At 48.8% G+C, this 27,243-nt stretch overlaps 1 protein-coding gene across 1 annotated transcript in view; it reads right to left on the bottom strand.

Annotated features, from left to right (window-relative positions):
• Positions 1–27,243, bottom strand: part of CACNA1E (calcium voltage-gated channel subunit alpha1 E) — a 315,011-nt gene that overhangs the window by 108,652 nt on the left and 179,116 nt on the right. Inside the window, exon 11 of the mRNA XM_067535176.1 lies at positions 8,333–8,436. Coding sequence (XP_067391277.1) covers positions 8,333–8,436 — 104 coding nt within the window. The remainder of the gene's footprint in view (positions 1–8,332; positions 8,437–27,243) is intronic.

Here is a 27,243-nt window from a genome sequence, read left to right as displayed (position 1 = left end):
TGGCCATACCCAGAGTCTACCAGGGTCTCCAAATGCCATCCGGCTATGCCGACCGTGATCATCACTTTAGGGGTGGTCGGGCCCCGAGTGTGCCCCCCCCCAGCATAGACCATGCCGTAGGTGCAGTCCATGGCTGGGCATTGGCATCGCAGATGTCCCATCTGACCACATGCAAAACATGGGCCCAGGCTTTCGGAAGCCTCCCAGGGTCTGTCTTTTGTGTCTGCGCTCGGTGGAAAAGAGACAACTAAGGGGGGATATGATAGAGGTCTAAAAATCATGACTGGTGTGAAGAAAGTGAAAAAGGAAGTTCTCATAACACAAAAACTAGAAATCACCAAATGAAATTAATAGGCAGCAGATTTAAAATGAACAAAAGGAAGTATTTCTTCACACAATGCACAGTCAACCTTTGGGACTCCTTGCTAGAGGATGTTGTGAAGGCCAAGACTAAAACAAGGTTCAAAAAAGAACTAGATAAGCTATTAGCCAGGATACGCAGGGATTGCTGTTTGCCAGAGGCTGGGAATGGCCAATAGGATGGATCACCTGATGATTACCTGTTCTATTCATTCCCTCTGAAGCACCTGGCATTGGCTACTGTCAGAAGACAGGATACTGGGCTAGATGGACCATTGGTCTGACCCAGTATGGCCGTTCTTATGTACATGGGCCCAGAACAGACTAACACCAAGACATCTGCCTCACGTGGATCAAAGAAAAATCTGTGATCATCAGACCCTTTGCCATTCACAGTCTTACTGCTGATGGATCACCTGACCTGGTCTGCATCACAGGCTTTTGGCTGGCTGACACAGCTGGACCAATGTGAGCTCACATTGTCTCATCTACCCAGGGTACTCTATTCATCATATACCCACAGCCACAGAAGGCAAATCTGGAAGCAGAATAACCATTCTGTGCTCAAATGCAGGAAAAGTTCACTAAAAACAAAATCTTTTGAATGCATCCACTTAATTTGTGAATCCAGAGATAAGACTAATTTGGGAAATCTATAGACCTCCAGACACTCAAGATCTCCCAGGCCTGACATGGTGATTAAGTTCACAAAACTCACTGTCTTGGAAGACTTCAATATCAGTGTAGATGATGCTTCTGACAGGTTAGCCCCAAGTCTCTTATCTTAACCTTCCACACTATGTTTCTCATAGGCATACTCTGAACCAACACTTATACCTTGACACACTCTGGCCTGAATCCTAATGCGGGACACGAACTTTAGTAATGCAAGAACCACCCAGTTCCAGTTAGACCAGTTCTTCCTCTAGGCAGTGTGACAGGGCCAGGCCAGATGGCTATGAAAGGGTGCTGGAAGGCATGCATATTAGCCCCAGGCTCCATAAAGCCCTATTCCCTGGGTAACCCAGCTGGAGCCTATTTCAAGGTAATTGGGCCAAATAGGCCACCTGGAACCTATCAAAGTAACTGCCCCAGCAGTTAAAAGCCTCCACTCCAGGCAGGCCAGAGAGGCTGAAAGGGAGTTAACAGGTGGAGCAGAGCGACGTGGCCCTGCCGTACCGCAGCGACAGAGCTTGGGACTACCATCCATTGCTGCCACCATACCAGGGACAGAAAGGGTCCAGCCAGGGAAGGAAGAACAACCCTTCACACTGGTACCAGGGAGCAGGCCACAAGCAGTGGGGACGTGGTCAGGCGACCCAGGGAAGGTAGTCAGTCTCAGGGACTAAGCAGTGTGAGACCACTCCTTTCAGGGGCCCTGGGTTGGGGCCTGGGGCAGAGGGCGGGACCGGGCCCCCCCCCCTGGTCCCCTCCCAGCCGCACCACTGGCGTGGCCGGAAAAGTGCAAGACCCACAGGGTGGAGTGGGCCCACCATGCCATAGCAATAAGAAACCCTCCCCATCCCCCCATTATGGTCTGCCCCCAAAAATCCCTTGGAATTGGCCAGATTCCAGAATTTAATTATAGAAAACTCTACCCAGCCAAGAGGCCACAGAGAAGAGTCAATTAAGCAATACAACCTCTCTCTCTGATGGCTGCAATGAAGTGCTCTCTCCCATCCCACCACCCACACAGATTGCCACAGGTTTTGAATGACCTATGACAGAAAAAGAGGGGAGGAAGAAAGCTTACCTATCAGAGGTGAAAAAATGCAGTCTGATACAGACAAACTCAGACTAACATTCCTACAAACCTCCATCACTGCCGTGAAGGAGGCAAAGAGAGCGTACCTCTCCCTTGCCACCACAGACAACAGATCTGCACCCTGCAGACCCTACTGATGTGCAGACCCTACTTTTTCACAGAGATAAGACCACCCACAGATGGGATTACCTCACAGACCATTAGGAACAAGCCAGAAAGAAAGACCACATCGGACTCAACTAGAGCTGAGGGAATAAATGGTTATTTGGTTTGGTGACCAAATCTGGTTCACTTCAAACTGACACTGAATGTTTTGGTTTTTCTTGCCAAACAAAAAAAACTGACGAAGTTTAGTTTGGGTCAAACGAACTGTTTGAATGTCCTTTCAAAATGACATTTTGAAACAGAACAGTTTAGACTTTTTCCCCCCCTCTGTTTTATTCGGCTGAAACCATACGCCAAATTGGACACAAATTCGCGAACAGTTTCAATCGCCCCAAAGTGGCATTATTTGGCAAATTTACTATTGGACTAAAACATTTTGCCCAGCTCTGACATCAGTTAATGGAGGGAAGGTTAGAGAGGACAGTTCCAATTTTCGATCCTGCATCTTGAAACATGATGGAGCATTTTACCAGCTTCACAAGAGGAATGATTCCATCTAGTGCTGGGTTCTAGCTGCCTGTGGGGCGGAATCCAACATCAATTCAGCAGTACTCACAAACGCTACAGAACCACTTGGAACAGAAAATGAAGAAGATTATCATCGTGAATTGAAACTTGCAGAGAAATTAATTAGGGATAATGCCGACCTGGATGCTAGAGTCAATATCCCTACTCTTACTTACATAGATCTTCAGTGAGATGGGTATGTTTCATCTGAAAAACAGCACGTCTCATACCACAGCTCCCACTAGCACTGAGCTGGGATACTTAGTTGATGGTCTGACGTTACTATCTAAGAGGAATAAACATCTGAGTTTGGCATAATCAATCAGTGGATGACACCTGAGGAACACGTATCTGACATTACAGCTATTATACTCCCTCCAAAGCCAGCTATTTACTATCCAAGTGATTATCATAGTGGTTCGTGGAGTCTCACTGACATTCAGAGGTGACAAGAAATAGTGCAAGACAATGATCATTATGTATGTGGCAAAATGGCACTGCTGTTCCAGTGGTGTCATTGTCATAACTCATTCCATCTCCAGCTGCCTGGATGAGTTCAGTGACTAAAGACAGAAAAAGGCCCTTCCAAGCATTGAACTATGCTAGAAACCAGAAAGGTGGCATCCATTCATTTCCAGGCATATAGAGTTTCAAGTCATCATTGTCCTACCAGCATGACACCACGTTACAATGCAGCGCAGCACACATGAACACACACACACACACACACACACACACACACACACACACCCCCCCCCGCACAAAGCTCCCCAGACTTTACAACTGGAAAGTCAGCTTGTGGGATACATTTTCTGACCCCCACATGACTCTCCCCAGATGGCCCAAATTCAGTCCTTCGGTGCAGACATCTGGAATGATGGAAAAGGAGGACTGGGGAGGAGATCATTTTGCTGAAATTGTTCTCTTCTTGCTCATCTCATGCTCTAAGCTGCTGGCAGTATTTCAGGACATGCTGGTGCAGCCATGGTTCATCGCCATGGAGACAAGAAGTTCTGCTCTCTTCAATCCCAAAATAATGGGTTACATTAAACTCTCATGTCCTCCTAAACAAGTAAAATGGTTACAATGGTGCTGACCACACACTCCACCCAGCACTCACACACAGGACAGCCATACCCTGCACTCACAGCCGCACCCCGTACGCCCACACAGCACAGCCACACACTGGACTCACAGTCACACTCCACACTCACATAAAGCACAGCCACGCCCAGAACTCACAGCCACACTCTGCATTCGCACACAGCACAGCCCCACCCCGCACTCTCAAACACAGCCATGCCTGTACTCTCAACCACACCCTGCATTCACACACAGCACAGCCACACCCTGCACTCACACATAACACAACGAAACCCTGCACTCACAGTTGTACCCCACATTCACACAGCACAGCTATAATCCGCACTCACACTCAACACAACCACACCCCGCACTCATACAAAGCACAGCCACACCCTGCACTCACAGCCACAACCTGCACTCACATACAACACAGCCATGCCCTGCACTCTCAGCCACACCCTGCATTTGCACACAGCACAGCCACACCCTGCACTCCCACATAACACAATGAAACCCTGCACTCACAGTTGTACCCCACATTCACACAGCACAGCTTTATCCCGCACTCCCACACAGCACAGCCACACCCCGCACTCACAGCCACACCCTACATTCATACACAGCACAGCCACACCCTGCATTTACAGCCAGCTCAGACACACCCCACACTCACAGCCGCATGCTGCACTCTCACAAAATACAGCCACACCCTGCACTCACAGCCTCCCCCTCCACTCACAGCCACACTCTGCACTCACAGCTAGCTCAGACACTTCTCCCACTGCCACACAGAACAGCCACACCCTGTACACACACACAAAGCACAGCCACAACCTGCAAACATATATTGCCACACTGCACTCTCACATGCAAAGAGCAAACACACATAGCCACCTCCTACACTCACCTCACTCTCTCACCCCCAGGATCTGGGGGTGTGATTCCCAGCCTGCATAGGCACACTCACACTAGCTCTCATCAAGTTACTGGGCTAAAAGTAGAAACAGTGGTGGATTACCGCATGGGCCAATGGGACTCATGCCCAGGGCTCCAGCCAATTTGGGGGCCCCGCCCCCTGCTCCTTCTCTTCCCCCTGAGGCCCTGTCCCCTGGCCAAGCTGGTAGCCAGAGCCCAGGGGTGAGCATATTTCCCCGGCCCTGGAGCTGGCCGAGCCAGTCGCCCCAGTCCCTCTCCCTCCCCCATCACACACACACACACACAAGAGTAGGAAACACTCCAGTTTAGTCTCTTGCTGTCCCTGCTCCACACCCAGCTGCCAACACCCATTCCCGGTTCAGGATTTATTTGCACACCAGCTGTTCCTGGCCGCTGCAGCTTCACAGGCTGCTCCAAAAGCTCCTGAGGCATCTGTCACTACAGTGTTATGAGCTCTCCAGCCAAAGCCAAAGCCATTCCTGGCTTTAGAAGAAACCCCAGCACCATGGTTGGCTCAGACCAGCCCTTGAAAGACCCCGTAAGACTGCATTTTCCATTCATATTATGCCAACTGTCCTGGATTAGGTGGAAGTTGAGGAGCCAGACAGGAGGAAAGATAGCAAAGTATGTGTATAGTGCTAGTAGTCACAGAGCTACAAGACCCACCGCTCCCATGACCCTACGGTAGTAAGACAGCTTCCCATCCCGCTGACTTGACCTATCTTCACACCAAACACAAAACGTCACGTTGTGACACCGCATCAGCCAGAAGAGTGAGACATGAGTGTGACAATCCAGATCCAGACGTCCCAAGTTTGAACCATAAAGAATAAGCAGCTGAATCAACTGATTCAATGGTATTGTGTTATAAAAATATATTGAGTAAGGTCTTTTATTAAAGCTTGGATCTGAACGTAATGATCATTATGAGATGTGTGTGCAGGGCCCGGTTATGAATTCGTGTATTTGTGTACATAGAGACTGGGCTCTAAACTTCGGCTCCATGTCACAACATGTCAGACAGGGTGAGGCACCTTCCAAACCAGGTGTTTACACAAAACCAGACTCAAGAAATGATCTGCTGTACAACCCAGGAAAAGACAATGCTCGGCCACTGAAATTAATGGAAAGACATTAAGAGAACTGAGAATTTCCCCACTTTGACTATCTACAATGACAGAAGAAAAAAACCTACAAATCCCTTAAATATGGAAGGGGTTGGAAGTGAAAAGCACCCAGAACCTGAGGGACAGTGTGTAGGCAGGAAGCTATCCATGAAAGGCTGGGTCCCCCCTGCAGCTAGGGGATACGCTGAGAAATTGTTCAACCACAATAGATAACTCGTATGAGCAAAGCGATTTTATCTAATATTGAAGCGTAAAGCCTGAGGTTGCATCTTCGTGTTTAATTTCTGTGTAACCTGTATGTGTTTGCTCTCCCTTACTATTTTGTCTTTGAATCTGTGCTTTTCCTATTAAATAATCCTTTCGTTTATTTTTATCCCAAGCAGGTCTCTAGTGTGCAAACTGTGTGGAGTTTGGGGGCCAAAGTGAGCTGATCACTGGGGGCTGATTTCACACCTGTGGGGGTGGCGAACCAAAGGGGAAAAGTCAAAGGATAGTTAAGAACTTGGGGAGGACAGTTTTGGGGAGACTCGGCTCTAAAAGGGCCGCTGAGGTCACCCTGCCAGGAGTAACTAGGCTGGTGGAAGCAAGGGTGAGACCTTGTGCTTGTGAGTGGGCTGGCTACTGGTGTCAGACTAGAGCTCTGAGCCACAGCAGCATGGCATGATGGTGATGACAGAACCCCTTTCTAGTCTGGGTGAGCGCAAAACATCACAATGAGGCAGTAGCAGCTGGCTGCATGGCACCAAAGGGTGATCCCATTACACTGTGCATCTCTTGCTTAGCACAGCTCGGGAGATTCAGAAAGACTGGAAATGGGGCTGAGCTTTCATACCATACCAGAGGCATGGTATGGATGGAGGGACAGGGCCCAGCAGCCCACCTGCTAGGCAAATGGCCTACTGTGTGACAAACATGTGGCTCCCTCATCCCCCGGAGCAAGTCGCTGAGACGTGAAGAGCTGGTGTGGTGAGGATTAGCAGGGAAGGTAGTGGCAGGGCATAAGTCTGTGTCATGCACTACATCCAATGAAAAAGAGTGTGGTGCCAACTCCAAACCTAGTGTTTTCTTCTTTGGGAAAGTAAACTCATGGTGAGACTTGAGCCATGTCAAGGGAACTGTGCACAGTCGATAACAACAAGTGGCATTTGATGCTCCATAGACACTTATACCATAATACAAATCTTCCTGCCCAGACCATCCGTGTGCTACACACATGACATGGCAAGAGACTGGCCAGCAGCAGCGGTTCAATCACATCAAAGAGTTGGCAGGGACCAGGAGGTATGAGATACATTAGTCTGGCTGGTACTGCGCCATGGAAGGGGCCTTCTTTACTCCACTAATGGCTGCACCTCTGATCAGGCCACCCTGGAGGGAACCATGTGGCTGTGAGCGAGTTCACAGCTATTCCTAGATTAGGAATGGCCAGGAGTGACCACTGTGATTGTGTAGTCTGACCTCCCGTACAATACAGGCCATAGAACCTCCCCAGAATAATTCCTAGCATGATTCCTTCAGAAAAACATCCCATTGTGATTCAACAATTGTCAGCGATGGGGAATCCACCATGACCCTTCGGAAATTGTTCCACTGGTTACTTAATGTATATCTTATTTCCAGTCTGCATTTGTCTAGCTTCAACTTCCAGCCATGGGACTTGTTAAACCTTTCTCTCCTAGATGGAAGAGCCGATTATTAAATATTTCTTCCCCATGCAGGTACTTATAAACTGTAATTGAGTTACTCCTTAATGTTCTCTTTGGTAAGATAAATAGATTGAGCTCCTTGAGTCTGTCTACTGCAGATCCCCGTTTATGCATCCCAGGATCACTTTAGCCCTTTTGTCCACAGTGTGGCACTGAGAGCTCCCGTTCACTGTATTCTCCATCACTACCCCAAAATCTTTTTCTGAGTCACTACTTCCCCAGATGGAGCCCCCCTCCTGTCAGTACGGCCTGCATTCTTCATTCCTAGAGGTATACATTTAAATTTAGCCATATTAAAATGCACATTGTTTATTTGTGCCGATTTACCAAGTGATCCAGATCGCTCTCTATCAGTAACTTGGCCTCTCTGTTATTTACCACTCCCCTGATGTTTGTGTCCTCTGCAAACTTTATCAGTGATGATTTTATGTTTGTGTGTCACTGACACAAATGTTAAATAGCCTATGGCCAGGAACAGACCCCTGGGTGACCCCACTAGAAACACTCTTGCAGGCCAAGCCTTCCCTGGAGGAGTCGCTGCAAGGAAAGCTGAAGGAGGACTGAGCACCAGCCCCCAAATACCACGTTCCTAATCCAAGAGCAACCAGCGATTGTGTCAGAGCACGGCAGAGTTAACAGTGGCTAATGGACCCAAAAGAAAGGGAAAGCATCTTGCTTACCCAGAAAGCACTCCCAGGACAAGGTTAAGGACAAAGAAAGAGCCGATGATGATGAGGGGGATGAAGTACAGCCAGTTCCAGGTGGCTCCTAAGGCATCATTGGTCTGAAAGGGAAAAAAAAAAGTGTTACACTGTATTCAGCCTCTGTGTGACCACAAAGAGCCCAGGTTCTTCCATCCACCAGGGTCTATAACCAGGGCCCTGTGCCCCGATTCCACAACCACAGCGTCTTCTGCAGAATTCTGCATGTTGCCCAAGTGCCACAGAACTGACTATTTCCCCCCCGTGTAATTTATGGAAGTTGCCATTTGGTACCCAGCACTGGATGGGAGCCTTTGCCCCCTGCCTGTGCTTTTCTGTACTGTCCCCATCAGGTGTAGCTCATCAGCACATACACCCTTGTCCTGCTCTTTAAAGGGCAGAGCAGGAGTCAGAGAGGGAGAAACTGGCTTAGCATCTTCCTGTCCTGAGACAGAAGCATGTCCAGACTTGACCTGATCCAACCATCCGACCCCAGGGAGGAGCCGCTTGTGGCACCTTGGTGAGGTGTTGTTTGGTGATCTCGCCTCTTGGCTGGATTAGGCTGAGGAGCCATGCCATACTTGGACAGCTCTGCTCCCCTTTCTGCCCTGACGGATGGGGCAGACGCCTGGGGAGCCCTAGTGTGGTGAGAAAGTGCCAATCTCATTGCGTCTTGGGACTTCCAGTGCTCCTCTGACAAGACCTGCCTCCTCTGGACAAGAACCCATGCCAAAGGAGGGGACAGGCACAGACACACTGTTCCTCTCGCTGCTATCCCAAAAGGAATGAACTGATGACAAGAACTGTCTGTGAGGAGGGAGGAAGGTGTCAGCTTGACTCATTTATTGCTCTTATGGATGCACAGCTGATAACGCTGGCTCAGGCCAGGCACGGAGCAGATAAGATCTGTGTAAACCTCACACGCACAGCTCTGCCAATCTGACCCACTAAGCACCATCTGCTATTCCAGTGCCAGCCCCCTAAAAACAGCTGTGTAAATCCATCTCCATTGTGACCTTCAGCACTCTCTGCTCTTCCAGCCCTGGGGCCCCTGTTGTTTCTGATAACATCCCTCAGTCATCATCCCATTATTTCAGGGCTGAGCCTCTCCTACACAGGGACCGACCAATTATGGTGCCAATGCACTCAGTGCATTGGTGAAGTGGGTGAATACCTAGGACCCAGGCTGGCCAGCTCATTTTACATAATGAGAGTTTAGATTGCGAAGCATTTCCCCACTTTCCCACCTAGAACCCCTCAGAAAGCCCTCCCCCTACTGAAGAGCGGCAGAGGCTCTGACAGTGGCAGTGTCTACCTAAGCCAGTCCCCTCAGGGATCTCTCCTTGCCCCACATGACAGTAGCACTCTCTCGGTTAAACAAGACTCCTCGCTTGGTACAGCCAGGTCAAACCCAGGCTGAATGTTATGCCTCTCCCCTTTCCTCTTTCAGTAGTCCCACAGTGACATCTCCAAGCTGGGATAAAGACTCTTCCTCCTCACAGAGCCTGGACTCTAGCAACAGACCACCAAATGCAATGTAAGAGTTGGCACTGAGTCCTCTCTGTCACCTCTCTATCCCACCACAGAAAAGAAATGGTTGGTCCATGCAGGTGGCCTGACAGGTGCATGGATGAGAACCCATTTCCTTCTCTCCCCCCACTGTATTTAATTGCAATGACCTCCCACTAGAGGAAGGAGGAGGATGCTACCAACCAGCAGATGATCAGAGGTCAGATTTCACATTACAATTAAGCAGAGATAAGCCCAGAGCAAAATCCCAGATCCAAACGCCCTTGGACTCTGGAGACATTTCCATCCCAATCCAAACATGGCAGCTGGGACCTGTTCTTCCCTCTGGGGAGGTAAGGCCTGGGGCCACGCACAGAGCAGAAAGCGAGGAGTCTCTATATGCATTGCCTTCATTTGGGCCCCCCCCCCGTGTCTCACCCGCATCATGCTTTGAAATAAAAAACCCACAGCATTTGCATCTGTGAAGCGCGGCCCAGACTAAGAGAGAAGAACTATATGCAATGAAGCTGGCATCTCAGGGAGAGGCTGCCAACATTCGTCCTTCCAGTTCAGGTTATTCCAAGCATATGTCTAGTCTGACCATGTCATCATTAATAGCGTGGCAAGCACACTGCTTTACTGCATCACCGCTGAGACTCACAGGAACAAAAAGAGATGACAGCACCCAGGAGCACGCGAACCGCAGGGCAAACCATATCAGCTTAAAAGGGTTCTGGTCAGCACCACTCAGTAACATCTCAATGCACTTATTCACTGAGTCTTTTAATAAAGCAGTGCTCCCTCTCCACCTCCCTGTCACTTCCCAGTCCCCATTCGTCCTCTTGTCAAGTAATCTGCGCATGACGCTGGCCCGAACAGTGATGCGGCAGAACGTGACTGTCTGGAGGTGGTGGCATCAATCTTGTTGGAATGAAAGATTATTTTTTTCCTAACGCTAATTAAGCCCTCATCTTCATCTGAGTCATCGGCATTGCATCTCGAGATCGGCCACTGCCGGAGCCGACACGAGTCTTTTCACAAAGAAAAGTCATCGCCAAAGCTTGGAAGAGTGGAAAAAAAAATCTGTAAGGGAAGGGACCCCCTCTGAACGTGAGACTAGAAGTTGCTGGCTAAAACCCGTGAGCTGTGACATTGGCTTAGCACTTTCTGTGGCCCCCATCCCCACCTTGCCTCCCCACGGCTTCTAGTGAGAGTGACGCCAATGCACTAACTGTTTCTGAAAAGACTGAATCACAGCTTTGAAGCGGCTCCTGCAGGCAGCCCAGAATAGACTGCGACACTGAGTGTCAGGGGTTGGAAATGAGACTATCCAGGAGCCCTCCCCACTAGGAAACCTGGGCCTGATTCTCCAGTGCCCCGCACCTGGCAAAGCCATTTACTCCAGTGCTAAGTGGGTGTAAAACGTGCCTGAATCAGACGGGGTCTCCTCTCCTAGCCATGGAGGCAGGTGGCACATTCCCCGATCACTTCCAAGACAGCTCCACTATACAGTCACTGCCCATCTCTCTGCCCTAAGATCTGCCGGCTGGTCCTCTCAGGCTCTGTGTCTCTCCCTTGTCTCTGCCTCGCTTTCCTCACCTGCAGACTCTAATTACTGAGAGTGACACACAAACGAGAGGGGGATCATAACAGACGGTGAAAGCAGCTTGGGGGCGGCGGTGCACCTGTGCTGGGAAAATGGTCTCAATTACCAGCAATTTCAGCCGTGACGCAACGGCAATATTTTCTTTGATGAACCTGCCCGGCTGGGGGCGGTGCCACCTCCTCTCAAAGTAAACAGTCACACATGGCAATTATCACATTAACCTCCGGAGGGGAACGCGGGAGAGATGGGTGGATGGATGAGGAGGCGGCAGCAGAGGGGGATTAGAACCCGTGTCTCTCCACACGTTGCAGGGTGTGCCTGCAGTGGCAGCTCATCGCGAGGCTGCAGTGGGGTGTCTCCTGCCTTTCCCAAGTCCTTGGGGAAGACACAAAGTCAAAGCCAGGTGGTAAGAGAAGCTTAATTCATAAAACACCAGAAAAATGGAAACAAAGCTCCCATCTCTCCAAAGGCATTTGCTCTCAGCCACGCCAGGGTTGAGTGCGAAGCAGAGGTTCATTTCCCGTCCACTTGTTGCCCTAGGGCCAGTCCCTCACACGCCTGCATTTTGCAAACTCTCCTGTTCCCTTGGCACCCTACCTTCCCAGCACGTCCTTGTGCCCTCCACCACCCCTTGCTGCCCACCAGGGCTTGGAAAGATGGATTTGCAGAGCCAGCCCTTCCCTGCCCCTGCTGACTAACACCATGATTCTTCCCGATGGCCCGTCTCTGGTAACAGGCCTGCCAGTGGTAACAAGTGGCCTGACCTCCAGCTGGCCCCCAGCTGTCAAAGCTTCCCCTTCACAAATGTCCTGAGTGGGGATCAGCCTGAGGTCTTCCCAAAGCTTAGTGGCCTGGAGCCCTAGAGAACATTGGGCTGAGCCTGACAGCTGCCTTCTAACTACAGCAAATTCTTTCCCAGATGCCTGGCTGGTGGGTCTTCCACATGCTCAGGGTCTAACTGATCACCATATTTGGGGGTGGGAAGGAATTTCCCCCAGGTCAGATCAGCAGAGACCCTGGAGGGGCTTCACCTTCCTCTGCAGCATGGGGCACGGCTCACTAGCTGGTTTGAACTAAAGTAAATGACTGATTCTCTGTAACCCGAAGTCTCTAAACTTAAAAGAGTCTTAAAGCGGCAATACCTACCTCCGCAGAACACAGCCGCCGAAAAGCAGAAGATGGCCCGAATTTTTCAGCGGAAGGTATTGCATGGCCCCTGGGAAGTGCAGGTTATGTGAATTTGGCCTGTCACCATCAGCGAGTTTGACACCCCTGGCCTAGACAGAACTGGGTTTCAAAGCACAGCCAAAGAGACCGGGGGATTTATTTCCTTCCTGCTTTTAGGTGAACTGATTGCCGGGGGCAGGGCCGGATTTAGAGCCCTGGGCTCCGTAGTCCTCTCTTTATCTACAAAAGAGGCACAGGGTGGGCAGCAGCCGTGCAGCCATCCCGACTCCATTCAGGCACGGTGCCTTGAACCCGACATGCAGAGCACTGCTCTGGCCATGGGGCATCTCCAGGCTGTCTGCGTGTCAGTGGGAGAGTGCACACATGTGCAAGAGCAACAGATACCCGTCGAGCAGGAAACAGATTCAGTAGCAGTTAGGTCACTATTGACCTGGGGCAGATTCCCACCACTGATCTAGAGGTCGGAAGGTCTCTATTCTCTTCCCAATCACCCAAAGCATCCGATCCTCCAGCCTCACCTCTCCCAAGAAGTTCTAGGGCCCCATTTCTAATTAGCCAGGCCACTGAGCCCATCTGCCGCTCACTCACATGCCAGTCTCTCATGGATTTGCCAGGACACTTCAGCCATGCTGCCAGCAGCATCTGCAGCTGCATTTGAAGTGCTCTTCAAAGCAGGAGCTGAGATGAAAAATCACCATGGGCTTTAGCAGCTGGAGAGGGACCATGTTTGCCCGACTCTCCAAAGGAAGAGAGAGTCGGGTGGTGGGAGGGAGCGGGCAAGAACGACAAGAAATGCAGTAACTTGGAGACAAATGAAACAAGCTTCCTTCTGACATGGAAAGTGATGCTGGCAATGAGGTCCCAGGTCAGTGAGAGCCTTTAATGAATATGCTACAGTTCAGTATTGATACTGGCTTTTTTCCCCACCTCCCCTTCTGTCAGGGGATCTCAAAATGCTTTACCAGCACTCGTCAGTGCCCCTGCATTGTAGAGTATTGTGCCCGTTCTACAGACAGGGAAACTGAGCCACAGAGGGGCTAAAGGCAACATCTTCAAAAGTCTGGGCAGGTGCAGATAGGCATTTGGGAGTCTGAGGGCTCAGGGGGGAAGTTGGGTGCCCAAAAGATTTCCAGCCATGCCAATGCTGCCTGACCGCCCTGGGGCTTAAGCATCCCAAGAGAGAGAGGTGTGGCAGAAGCTGTCAAGTGTCACAAGTCCTTGGGACACTCCTGGGCTGCAGGTTCAAAGACAAGCAAACAGAGCGGGTGGACAGCTCCCCACTAAGATGATCGCGGCAGCCCCCAGCACGTGGGGACCTGGCAATCTCAGGGGTCAGCTGCTTCCCCATGACAATGGCAGCTCTGTTCCTTAGGCGTACTGGAGCTAACTACATTTTGGGCAACAACTGGCAGCTGGCCACAGCTGTGAACTCCCCCCCCCTTTACCTGCCTGGCTGTGGAGCCCACCACCATCAGATGAAAGGTGAGCTCTGCCCTGTCACGTGATGCTTCCTCCCACCAGCTCATTGCAGCTGGCCAGGACTGCCAAGCTGTTTCCAACTGTTTAGCATTACACAGGTGTAATGACGGATAGCTTGTGTTATTTACACGTGTCCTGCACCTGACATGGCGAATGAGTTAAAACTACCTAGACAGGGGAGATTTAGATTGGCCTCTCCCCATGATTTGCACCATCTCTTTCCCCCATGGATTGCTTGGGACAAGTTACAAACAGTGTGTTGGGCAGTTAGAACTGGGAGGTGGAGGGGGTTGTAAATTGGGTCAAGACAGAGCAAGGGAATGAGAAGTATGTTGGAAACAATAAGGGAAGGATTTTGATTGGTGAGACGGACACTGTCTATGGCAGTTGCACACTGTACTTGTGCATGGCCCACGCTTGAGTAAAAGGCATTTATTTAATCCCCTGGGGAAATAAAAATAGCTGTTCAGCTCAGCAACGCAACACACCCTGCTCCGAGTGACTCGGGGGAATTGTCACTGCTGAAAAGAGACCTCAGGCTGCACACTGAACACTCACACTGTGAGCGCAACCTCCTCTAGATGCTGGAAATGAAATCAAGGCACCATCAGAGAGATTTAGATAGGCTCAACCAATTAAAACGGGAGTTTGATCGGAGCAAGGCTTCCCAGGGAAATCAGCACCCTGCAATCTTTTCGCCACCTTATGGAGAGGCGTTTGAGAGCGGATTACAAGTGTTTTCACCAGGATTATCGCTTAATAACAACACCCGGAGAGCACATTTTCATCTGTGGAATTCAAAGTGCTATATACAGGTGGCTCAGGATTATTGGCTTTATACACAACTGGGGAAACTGAGACACAGGATCAAGGACTCACCCCAAGGCCACAGAGCAGGGCAGGCTTCCTGGGTGACCGTGGGCAAGCCAGACAGTCTCTCTGGCCTCAGTTCTCCCTCTGTAACAAGGAAATATCCCTGCCCTGCCTCACAGGAGTATAGGGAGGATAAATACATTACAGGCAGGCGTGGGGGCTCACAGAGAGGTGGCTCTGGTGAGGGGCACCAGAGAGAAGTGTCTGATATGGGTGGACGGTAGCTGAGTGGGGAATTAGACCCCACGGCTCCTGAGCCCCAGGCCAGCGTCCTCTCCATGGGACCACACTGCCTCCACTTCAGAGCCCTTCCTTGAGTCCCAAACATAAGGGGTTCCCATTCATCCTCAGCAGCCCAGAGAAGCTGCTCTGACACACCCCCCCTGCAGATATCCCAGCCAAAGCAGGGCTATCAGCAGGTGTGGCAGAGACTGGCAAGGTTACCAGGATCTCCAGTCTGACAGCCCTGCCCCCACTGCTCAGGAGAGGAGAAAGTGGGCAAAGGAGAATCTCAGTTTGCTGCACCTGAAAATGGGTACAAATGTTTCCCCAGGCAAACGCTGAATACGCGTTTCCTCCCCCATCACAGCCACTGTGCCTGTACCAGTGCCAGACTCACATCTGAGACTGCAATGCTCCTTCCCGCTCCTGACAAACACTGGCCATCAGGGGAAGGACAAGGACCCCACCTCACCAGCCAGCAAGCTGCTCAGCTGTTCTGGCTCTGGATAAGGGACACATCTCATCAGGGGACATCCATGCCCGCACAGAAATGAGCTTGGCTTTGTTAGATATTGCTGCTGAGCTGGACCCTGGCCCAATGGCTTCTCAGTGGGAGCACAGCAGCATCGCAGTTCCCCTAGCTCATACCAGCTCTGCCAAGGCCTTCCGCTGGGAATACATGTGGGGTGGATTTGTGTTCCCACCTCGCCCGCCCCTCACTGGCTCAGTCAGCCCTCTGTCAGAATGTACTCATCAGCTCACACAGCCCACTGGTGTAACTGCACCTACTTTGTTTCCCCTTGCAAGGGCCGAGTTGGGGTGATTCCCTAGCACTGAGGTTTAACGCCCCCTTTGCACCCTGGCCTCCATCCTGCATGGCACTGAGCAACCCTCAATGAAGCACTTTACACAGATGCTCCAACAGAAATTAATGGGATTACTCGGGTGCTTAAAGTTACACAGGAACTTCAGCGTTTTGCCAGATCGGGGCCAGAACCTCGCAGGACTGAAGCCCGAAATAGAGAGCTCCTTCTCTGGCCCCTTTGGCAGAGAGAAGTGCTACAAAAGCACAGCTGTCAGGATAATAAAGGAAAATGGACGGTGCATCTATTGCAAACACACATCCCAACTGAAGCCCAGCATGACAGAAATCAAGCACGTCATCACCCTAACCGCATGATCTATTGTGTTTGCAATATTTTGTCCCCTGTTGGTATCCACAGAGTCCAAAGGATCTGCAGTCAAGCTACGATATAATCCTTGCACATCAATGATTCATTTGCAAAGACAGTGGCTTGAAGTAAGAGCCCGGGGCAGGCCTAGTGGCCTGTGACAGCTGAGGGAAGGTTGTCAGGCTGGAAGGAGAAGGGACATGCTTTTAGGGGCTGGCTGAATATGGTGGTTTTAGATTTTGATCCCTTTTTCCACCTGTAAGTTTAATTTTAAAAAGTGCCCGTTAAAAAGGGAAAGAAAATCAATGTGTCTTCTAGCAGAAGAGAAGGTAGTGCTGGCACAGAACATTGCCTGGGCTGGCTTATACATGTGACACGGGCTGATTCCTGACTGGGTGGATCCCTTCCAATTCTCCTGGCCAGCTGGGAATGCTCAGCATCAGTCAGGATCAGCCCTCACCATGGTGTTTCATTTCTGTTAGCATTTTTCTCCCACTCCCCCAGCTCCAAGTTTTAGTCTGTCCTTTGCACTGGATTTTTGGGTTCAAACACTTAGCATGGCGATCTGCACTGGCTCCCTGGCTGTTAGCTATTGGCCGAGAAACGGCCCGGCTGTCCCCTCCCTGTGTCATGCTAACACTGCTGAGCTGCGCGACAGCATTTGAGCAGAATTCCCCACACTGCAATGGAAAGGGGGCTCCTTGCAAGGTCTCCTCCACAAGGGCAATTGGCACAAGCTCAGCCTATGAGCTGAAAGTGCCCAAGTCCTTTCGGAGTTTGCTGCAAGTCCACTTTCTTTAATACAGTTTTTAGGGCAGGAAATTGCTGCTGGAGGAATGATGTCTCATGGTTCTCAACCTTCCCAGACTACTGTACCCCTTCAGGCATCTGATTTGTCTTGCATACCTCCACGTTTCACCAAAATCAGACATAAAAATACAAAAGTGTCACGGCAAACTGTTACTGAAAAATGGCTTACTGTCTCATTTTTAGCATAGAATTATAAAATAAATCAATTGGAGTATAAAGATTGTATTTACATTTCAGCATATAGTACGTAGAGCAGTATAAACAAGTCATTGTCTGAAATTTTAGTTTGTACTGACTTGGCTCGTGCTTTTTCTGTAGCCTGTTGTAAAACTAGGCAAATGTCTAGATGAGCTGATGTACCCCCTGGAAAGTCTCTGCGTGTCCCCAGGGGTACATGTAAACCTGGTTGAGAACAACTGGTCTAAGGGATGACGATTTATTTACACAAACCCCATACAATTCTATTAGCTATGTCTATTGCGATAATTGGTGGGGTTGCTGCAGGAAACCTTCTATTGAGATTGCATTTGTAACTAACTATAAGAGGCACTCAGAGCATAAAATAAGGCCTCATTTGGGCTTTTAAAAATCTAAAGAAATAATTATATTAAGTGGAAAGCAAGTACAATTTTGCAACCTACATGTATCCTCCCTCTATGTTCATATGGGAAAGGTTAGGATGTATCTGCCAAGGGGGAAGGACCCTCTCCTACCTAAAAATAAATACAAACGTGCAATTGTAGCGGCTAGTTTCTGTTCCTTTTCTTAGTTACTTTTTGTATTGCGGTAGCTCCTAGAGGTCCCCATCAGGGATCAAGACTCCGCTGTGTCTACATAGAGAGACAGCCCTGCCTCATAATGTCCACAATCTAAACCATAAGGCCAGAAAAGTAGCCAAATCCACTTATCCCCTCAAAATACCAGCAAAAGTCTCTCTGCATCTTGTATTCAATGGACTCCCCCAGACAAGCTCATCTACACTAGCAGATAGCCACTGACTGTTACTGGAATCTAGACCAAACACGCACATAGTTTGATTGGTATAATGTACATCATTACTGTCACCAGCCTTCCATGACCTATCCATGGAATAGATTGTGCTGTGCTGGACAAAAATGACGTAGACACAAACTCAGTCTAAAATTGTGCAAATCCATACCTTTCTGCAAAGAAAATATCAGGGTTAATTGAGGGATCCATGACTGCTGAACAAGGGCAGTGGGCTGCTGAAGATCCTGCATTAATTGCATGCCTCTGGCAAGACCTCGAGGAACTTTTCACCCAATCTCAAATTCACCCACACAGAGACCCATTAACAATGCCACCCTACTGGCAATAAGGCTGCCACCTGTCCACACGAATAGCTCCAGCAAGAGACACAGTTCCTGCCATGAAAAGCTATTCACCATGAGTAGTATCTGTGATGTCCCAGGATGTGGGGAGCCTTTGAGTCAGTGGCTCTCAATCTTTCCAGATGACTGTACCCCTTCCAGGAGGCTGATTTGTCTTGCGTACCTCCAAGTTTCATCTCATTTTAAAACTACTTGCTTACAAACTCAGGCATAAAAATACAAAAGTATCACAGCACACTATTACTGAAAAATGGCTTATGGTCTCATTTTTACCCTAGAATTATAAAATAAATCAATTGGAATATAAATATTGTACTTACATTTCAGTGTATAGCATGTAGAGCAGTATAAACAAGTCATTATCTGTATGAAATTTTAGCTTGTACTGACTTCGCTAGTGCTTTTTCTGTAGTCTGTTGTAAAACTAGGCAAATATCTAGATGAATTGATGTACCCCTGGAAGACCTCTGCATACCATCAGGGATACATGTACCCCTGGCTGAGAACCACTGCTTTAAGTAATATGCTAATGCTCAGTATTAAAATAACTAACTAATATCTTTAATTACTACATCCAGTTTTGCTGGAGATCTGCTCAGGAGTAACCTGACATTTTGAAAGTATCACATTCCAGCATGCCTTGTGAGAGACTTGAGGATTCTTCAGAGATTGTCTCTAGTTGGGGCATTTCAAAGTCTTGCGCAGAAACGGGGAGGAGGATTTCTCCAGGACACTATGGCATCGCTCAGATATGAGATAATCTCATCCCAGTTCAGAATTAAACTAGGTGGCAGGTTGACATGCCAGATACCTGCATGGCTTGAGGGCAAAGCAAGGCGCAAGTGGCTGAGAAGTGAGAGTCTCTCAAATAATTTCACAACAAGAGGGATATTAGTTTCATATAAAGCAAAAGTAATGAAAGAAATGTTTTAAACTAAGGGTACTCGCTAAGGTGAAAATCACCAGGAAAGATATTCACAGTCTTTCACCCTTCCCATTTATACATTTGAAGGGGATTTTCAGGAAAAGAGAAAGGCAGCTGTTTTCAGTAGTCTCTTGTACAACACCTGGCCAACCATGACTCTGTCTGCCTCAAAGTTCATAGCAGTTTTTATACTGACATCTAATTTAGAAGAAGGGTGTTTTCTAGAGGTCAGCCCAAACTGGAACACTGGGTATGAAACCACCAACACCTCAAGATTCAGATCCCGACCCAAACTTTGTCACTCAGGCGTCTCTCAAAATGGGGCAAAACACTCCAACATTTTGGAGATGTTGGAATCCGGATCTGAATTCTGTGACTCAGACCCATCTCTACAACCTTCACTTGGAGTACTGCCTACCACTCCATTCTCAGACCTCTTCCTATCTAGGCGGTCCTGACATGCAGCATATATCCATGGAAGATAGATCTAGTTTAGCAGGATGGACAGACAGTTACATGGATGGACGCATATACACAAAAATGGGACCAAGTAGGAGAAACAAAACCATCCCACCCTGTATATTACAGCGAAGAATCACAAGCTTCCCTGGAACACCCAACACCGCCACCCCCTCAAAGACCCTGCCATGCGCTGCAGAGCTGCCTATGAGGAAATAGATTTACTTCTTCACTTTAATAGCTGTAATTTGATCTCCTGTATGCAGGGCCATACTTTATTCCTGATTGGTGGTGCCTGGCATCCATCAGCTACCCAGTTACTGTACATGGTTTGAATGAAAATGCTTTGCTTTTCTAAATTAGCTTAACAAGGAAATTGGTAAATTTCCTTTGCAGCACAAGGGCTGCTGGCTCTTAGGGGCTGGACTGCTGCTCTGCAGAGCGCCAGGAAGGCAGGAGAACATAGCTGCGGCATGACAGTCAATTATGGGTGTCACGTGACTAAGTCAATACACGCACTACTCTGAGGGTCTGGCCAGAGCCAGGGATGCTGTACTCAGCTGCTGAGTTTCTACATTCCCCTTTGAGCTCATAGTTGGCCACTGTAGGTAAATGCAGATTCCTCCAACCTTCCAGGGGCTCTGAGTTTAGGATTCAGTTTACTTCCTCGGTTCTGCTCTGGCAAGAGCTGGCAGAGCTGTGGGGCAGCCGTCTCAGCTCTGGCACCAGAGGAAGAGCCTGGCCTGGCTTCCTTGTGATCTCTCACTTATTCTGTCGGGGAGGGGGCTGGCTCTGGAGGGAGACATGCCCAGTCTTTCCTGGCAGGTGGTCAAGTTGGCACAATGTTGGGATAAAACAGGAGAAGTGCAGAAGTATGTTTCTGGGAATCCTCACTAGATGGTGAGTGAACTTCAACAAGGTCAGGCTCTGCTGTTCACCTAAAATTTGGCCAATTCTAATCCAAATCCTTCCTCCCAGTTTGGGCTTGCAACTCCCGAAAAGAGGGTCCCCCCATCTAGCTGCTTTCACATGTAGCTGGGCACTGCCCCCCCTCCTGCTCCCCAAATGGGGTTGTCTTTGCAGGTTGTTCCCTCATATGCCAGCGCTCTCCTCAGGCCACTCACTGGGGACTGGATTCCCCAGAGTCAGGACTGTTGTGATCACGATAGAACCTGGTAACCCAAACTGCAATGAGCTGGGGCTTAGCAGACTGAAATGGAGCAAGTTCAGACACCTACCCTGCCCCAATTCTCAGGACGGCAAAAATAGCTAATGCAACTTCCTGTCATTAGGAGGCCCTTCTGCTCTAACTTAGGACTCTACTGACAGCCGTTACAAACACTCTCCCCATGTACAACTCCCTGGCTCCCCAGAGGGGACATTATGCAGATGGAGCTTGAAAAAGCTGTGACCTGGTGATCTGAACACAAACCCAGGCGCCAGGAACCCCTGAGTTCCAATCCTTGCTCTAAAGGTGACTCATCCTGCAGCCTTGCCAACTCAGACAGACTCTTCCCTGGACATAATATTTACGCACTTACAGGGCTGATGAAGTTTTCATTAAGCAATATTTGTAAAGTCCTTTGCACTAATCCTCTATTAAACTCTTCAGCTTGGGTGGTGTCTCTGTTACACTGTAAAGCTCTGTCATTGGGTGCTTGAAGGTTTAATATCAGAATTTAGACTGAAGCACGTGCTTTTCTTTTCCAGCAGTATGTATCCCCTGCGTTTCCAAACGGTAAAATAGGGTTAGGCCATTTTCCAGTTATAAGGAAAGATGGACCCAAACTGCATACTGCTGGCCATCACCATCCTTTCTGAGCACCTTCTGCATAAAATCAATAGAATAGCAAAATCCCAAACAGAGTTCATGGAATCTTTGGCATATCTCCCTTTACAGGGTCAGAACTGTGCTTGGAGTTGGGGAGGAGTTTGGAACTAGAAGGGGCATTTGAATTTTGAGTATAGCTTATGGTGGAAAGGCTTTCTCAAAGAGGATGGCTTTGAAATGTTTCCTGAAGATGGTCGGATTCTGAATTTGCCTGATGTCCTGCTCCCCAGCCAGATCCCCTAGACAGAAAATGCTTTGTCCCCAGTTCTTACTTGCTTTGTGATCTGTATGTCCCAGGAGATTGCAGCTGTGACAGGGGTTCATAGATCGGAATTTGGTCTCTGATGCAGCTGGAGCTTGATCCATTCAGACAGAACATGTGGAATGTTAATGTTCTGAATGTCCAGAAGTGTTGGTTCAGGCCTATTTCTTTAAAATGGCGTCGACTGATCAGTTCGGTACATTCAGAGCCTTCCTGATGGCTTTGCTTTAAAATTAAGGTCAGGGAGTGATTTGTCCATGTCAGTCAATCAACTGTGTATCTAGGGAGGAAAAGTTAAATCCTTGGGACTGGAAGGAAAGTTGGTCTTGTATTTGCAGCTCTGTGCAAGGACTCAAGATTGTGGGTTCAGTCCCCAGCTCCACCTCAGACTTGCTATATAATCTTGGGCAAGCCACTTAGGCCCTGATTCAGGAAAGCACTCAAATGTGGTCCTCTGTGGAGATGCTTTCCTGAATTGGGGCATTAATCTTTCAGTTCCTCATCTGTAAAACTGAGATAATACTTCCTCTCTTACATCTTTGCCTGTCTTGCCTATGCAGATTGTAATCTTTTCAAGGCAGGGTCTGTGTCTTACTGAGTGTGTGTCCAGCACCTAGCACAATAGGTGATTCTTGGTTGAGATCTCTAGACCCTCTGTAATACATAAAAACGATAGTAATTATTATAGGGAGATTTATAAAACAACTTTGTGAATCCTGAATCGTGTTCCAACCACAACACGCTACTAGCTAATGAAGTATAGCTCCACAGATGCCAGACTGACCCGAGACCCCCTAATTCTACTCCCAAAGGAGCTGCTGTGCCAACCCAAAGTTCCTTGGGCATTTCTCCCTTTTAAAATACCAACTCTTAACCAGGCTTTTCAAGTACAGAGTCTAGGAGAGAGCCTTCCCAAGGGGCAAAGCATTATAAAGGGGAAGGGCAGAACAGATCTTTAAATATATGGATGCAGCAGACACCATGTGTTTCTTGCTGTGTCATTTCAGCAAAAAGCAGGAGCATTTGGTGAACAACACAGGGTTCTGGCTTTCCTGAGTGCTGAGTAAAAGAAATGAGCCAAGAAGAAAAAAATATATTTTCCCTTGTTTACACTAGATAGCCACACACTTCCTCCCTCGCTTGTCAACCTGTGGAACTACTGGGGAGGGCAATTTGAGCAACACTGAGCCCAGTTCATTCCTTTTCTAACTGTATTGACTTCAGTGGAAAAACAGCAGAGATGGATCTGATCCACTGAATAGACATATCCATTGGGACAATGCTCTGCTGTTTCAGAGCAAAACAGTTAAAGGCCCCTCTACCAGCCTAAACATGGATTCATAAGAAGGCCCAAGAGTGTTCCAAAGGAGAGAGAGGGCAAACAGCAAAAGATAGATGTACTTTGCCTAGATTACCCTGCCACGCAGCATGGCACTGTGGGACAGCCCCAGTTTGCACCGATCTGTACTGCAGCCCACAAGTCTAGCAAGCACACCTTGTCCCCATGTTTGAAACCCTTTTCAAGCAGAGTTTTAGCCACACGTGACTCACTGAATACGGGCCTGAGCATAAAAGCTTGGGGATGTCTGGATCCAGGTTCTGGTTCAAAGCATAATAGAGATAAGGGTCAGAGGAAAGTTTCTGCAAAGCTCAGGAATATTTGGATCTGGAGGGGTTCTGGTTTACATTCAACATGCTTGAAATGAGATCACCAGAACGGGTCCAGTTTGCAGAAGTCTGTTTTTGAGATTTTAGAGGTTACAAAAATTTTAAATTTTCATGTTGGAACTTGCTAAATTTGTATCATGTTAAAGCACTTCATATGTTCGCAGACACTTTAGAATGAGAAGTAAGTCTCATGGTAAAAGCTGCTGCACAAGTATACATCAGGATTCTGAACCGTAGGTCAAGCAAAGAAACCTGACAGAAGCCTAAACTTAAAGTATGTAAATGAAAAACACCAAAATGTTCCCAACTTTACAACTACTGAATCAATTTCTTTCCCACTTGGTTCATTCCTTAGCTCCCAATGAGATCTGCAAAACAAGCCAAAATTGGACAAAATCCATTCAGCTGCTGGCAAGATATGCCTGCAAAAATGGCTGACTGGAATGTGCCAGGCTAAGATTTAACCACCAGAGATTGTAAGATCCTGGTTTCAGAGCTAATAGGCTTGCAATGCTATAAAGATTCTGTACAAACCTTAGTCTGGAGCCAACTGGCCTCTTGCACTAGTAAACACCACTATTCCCGTCCATAGAGGGGAATACACAGCACATGTGATGACATGGTGTGATATAAAGGCTGTATTGGCACTTGCTTAATTTCCATATTCCGTTTTGTTTGGCCACTTGCAGATAATGTAGTCAACCCAAACCCATGTCAATAAGCCCATCCTATCTCGCCATACAAGCACAGTCTCTCTGAATGCACGTGTGCCTGTATATATTACACTCACTTGTTCACACACACCACACACACTGTTTCCTCTCTCCTTCTCCCCTGTTGCTGGTACAGAGTCAGCAGTCAGATTCTCACACATTCTGGGCAGCAGTACAGCTGAGAGGGCTGGGATCTGACAAAAATAGCTGCATAGGTAATAAGATTTGTGCTTGCTACAGAATTGCTAAGAGCACTGGGTGTTGATTAAATTTTCATACCTCCCAGACAGGGATTTTTGTAACTTTTTTTTTAAGCACAAGAAGGGCTTTCTTTTCTTTTTGTCACTGTTCCAGCCTGAGAAGCTGGCTCTGCCCCAGGCAATGCTCCTGCTGCTCACAGGACTTCTGTGCCTGCTGCAGTGCATAAAAAACATAGCACACTGCTTCCCTCCCTGCCTCTCCTTCCCATGCAGAGCATACATCTCTCCTTTGCATTTGACACTTCCCCCTCACTTTCCTGCTGCCTCTCATTCTCCACAGTCTCTCTCTCCAAAGACACCCCTTTATTTTCTGCATTAGGAAAGGGCATATGAACAAGCCTGCACACCATTCGGGAAATCACTAGCAATTATCCACTGCTTCCTCCTCTTCATTGTTCAGGTACAACCCTTTAACATCTTCACTGCTGCTGGAGCAATAGGGTGATAAAGCTCCCATCCAGCCCCAAAGCAGATGGATTAGTGGGCTAAGCAAGGGAATTGCTAAAAGAGTGAGCTGATCTCTGTTCTTTCTCCGAAGCCCCAGGCAGTTTTCTTCTGGGTGAGCATTTTGGTTCAGACTTTAAGGACTGAGGTCTCTGTTTCACATGCACTTTTCATAGGTGTAAGGGTGACAGGTCATGGTACACTGCAGGTTCCCACAGACAGAAATCGGCTCTCCATGTCACTGCCTCCCAGCCTTCACTCTAATCTAGGGGGTCCAGCGTTTTGAGCTGGGACAGCTGGGGTGGTGGGTATGCAGAGGAGGAGATTTTGGTGGGGTGTCCACTCCTCCTCCTCACCAAAGCGACACCCATCTCTCTCTCTCTCCCCTAGCCCTGTGGGTCTGGCTTCATGTGTAGGAGAGAGCTCTCATGAGAACTCATGCAGAGATGGCAGGGGTGGGAAGGGCTATCTGGGAAGAAAGCTCAGAGGATGTGCTAGGCCTGGCAGCGGGGAGGAGGGCAAGGTGTCTTTGACGTTCACCAGAGTTCAGCCAGTCTGTCATCAGTGGCACCAGCTCAGATGGCTGGTGGCTCCATCAGGCGATTGGTTTGCTGGGTCATGGACACAACGCTGTGCCAAGCTCTCTGTCGGCATAACTCCACTGACCTACATGCAAATGCATAAGCAGGGAGCACTGTCTTCTCTGAAGATCATGGGGGAAGACAGAAAAGAGGGAACTTCCCAGGTCCCAGGGGCACTGTCATGGACAAGCAGGCTGAACTGCAGACAAACATGCTTCTGTCTTTCCCCCCTAATTCTAGGGGTGGGCAAGCAAGGCGGGTGCCTTGGGGCTGAAGGGGGCTGTGCTGGTGGGGATGAGGGTTGGTTTTGGTTTCTGATTATCTAGTTTCTTTTTCCCCCCTTCACCAATTGGCTGGCTGTAGGGATTTTGGGCTCAGCCACTGGGGTCAGGGGAAAGCACTGAAAATGTTTCCCACCTTGGCTGGCTAAAGGGCGAGGGCTGCTCCTGCACCAACGAATGGGCAGCGTGACGAGGCTTTGGGCGCCAGGAGTCCTACATTGACATCAGGAGTTGCAACATCACCATGTTGATATCACAGCTGTGTCCCTGGGACACAAATGCCATGACACACCCATACATTGCGATTCCCAACAACCGTGACCTCCACTTCTTGTCTATAAATCCCTCCGTCCCACCATGGTCCTGCCCTTACCCAGGTGATCTAATGAAACTGCACATTTCCCAGCACAGCCCTGTCCTGTGAGCTGTGGGTGCTGGGGAGACAGAATATGCACACAAGGGCATGGAGGGGGAAGCCTGGATCCACCCAACACCTCATTCTCCACGGGGGCGGTTAAAGGGGCCCCTAGCATAAAGCAGAGATGGGGCGGGGCCACCATGTTCAGAGCCAGATGCAAACTTTCCAAATTTGAAGGGGGTGTGGCTGTCGGGGGAGAGGGGAGAAGAGGACATCAGGACAGGAGCTTCCTTTGGTGAATTGTTACAGATCTTGGAATGGATTAAAAGTATTGAGGAGAGCCAGATTTAGCACGTGCGATGCTAGGAAGGATTGATCCCTTTGCACAGCTCTGCAAACACACCTCAGTTCTGGCCTGCAGCACACCAAGGCGTATCAATCCCAGGCTCCTCCCACACCTGGGGCCTGGCCTGCAGTGCACCTTATGGGATTCCCATCTGGATCCTCCTCTGTCCAGGCTCGACTCACCCACCCCACTCTCGCATCAGAAAGCCACATTCTGCTCTGCTGAAATAAGGAAGACAATAATAAGTTCTACCAATTCTCAGCTCTGTATTGCACAATTTGAGATTTAAAGTTGTTGAAAGGCAAATCAACCCCTTCTTCCTAGACCCACCATCCCCATGTCACACCACTGTGAGTGAGAGTCACATCCCTCCAAATCCATTCTCCTAATGTTCAATCTTCACAACTTCAGGTACGTCTGCACAGCAGCAGGGGGGACTTCCCAACTTGGGCAGGCAGGCAGGCACCAGCTCTGATCAAGCTAGCATGCTAAAAACAGCTGTGGCGCCAGGGGTAGCAGAATCAGGATAGAGACAATTCCACTGAACTCCC

The sequence above is a fragment of the Emydura macquarii genome, unplaced genomic scaffold (assembly GCF_026122565.2).
Source record: "Emydura macquarii macquarii isolate MOO-44397 ecotype Brisbane River unplaced genomic scaffold, CSIRO-AGI_Emac_v2 contig_3477, whole genome shotgun sequence".
Lineage (NCBI taxonomy): Eukaryota > Metazoa > Chordata > Testudines > Chelidae > Emydura > Emydura macquarii.
This window is presented reverse-complemented; position numbering and strand designations above follow the sequence as displayed.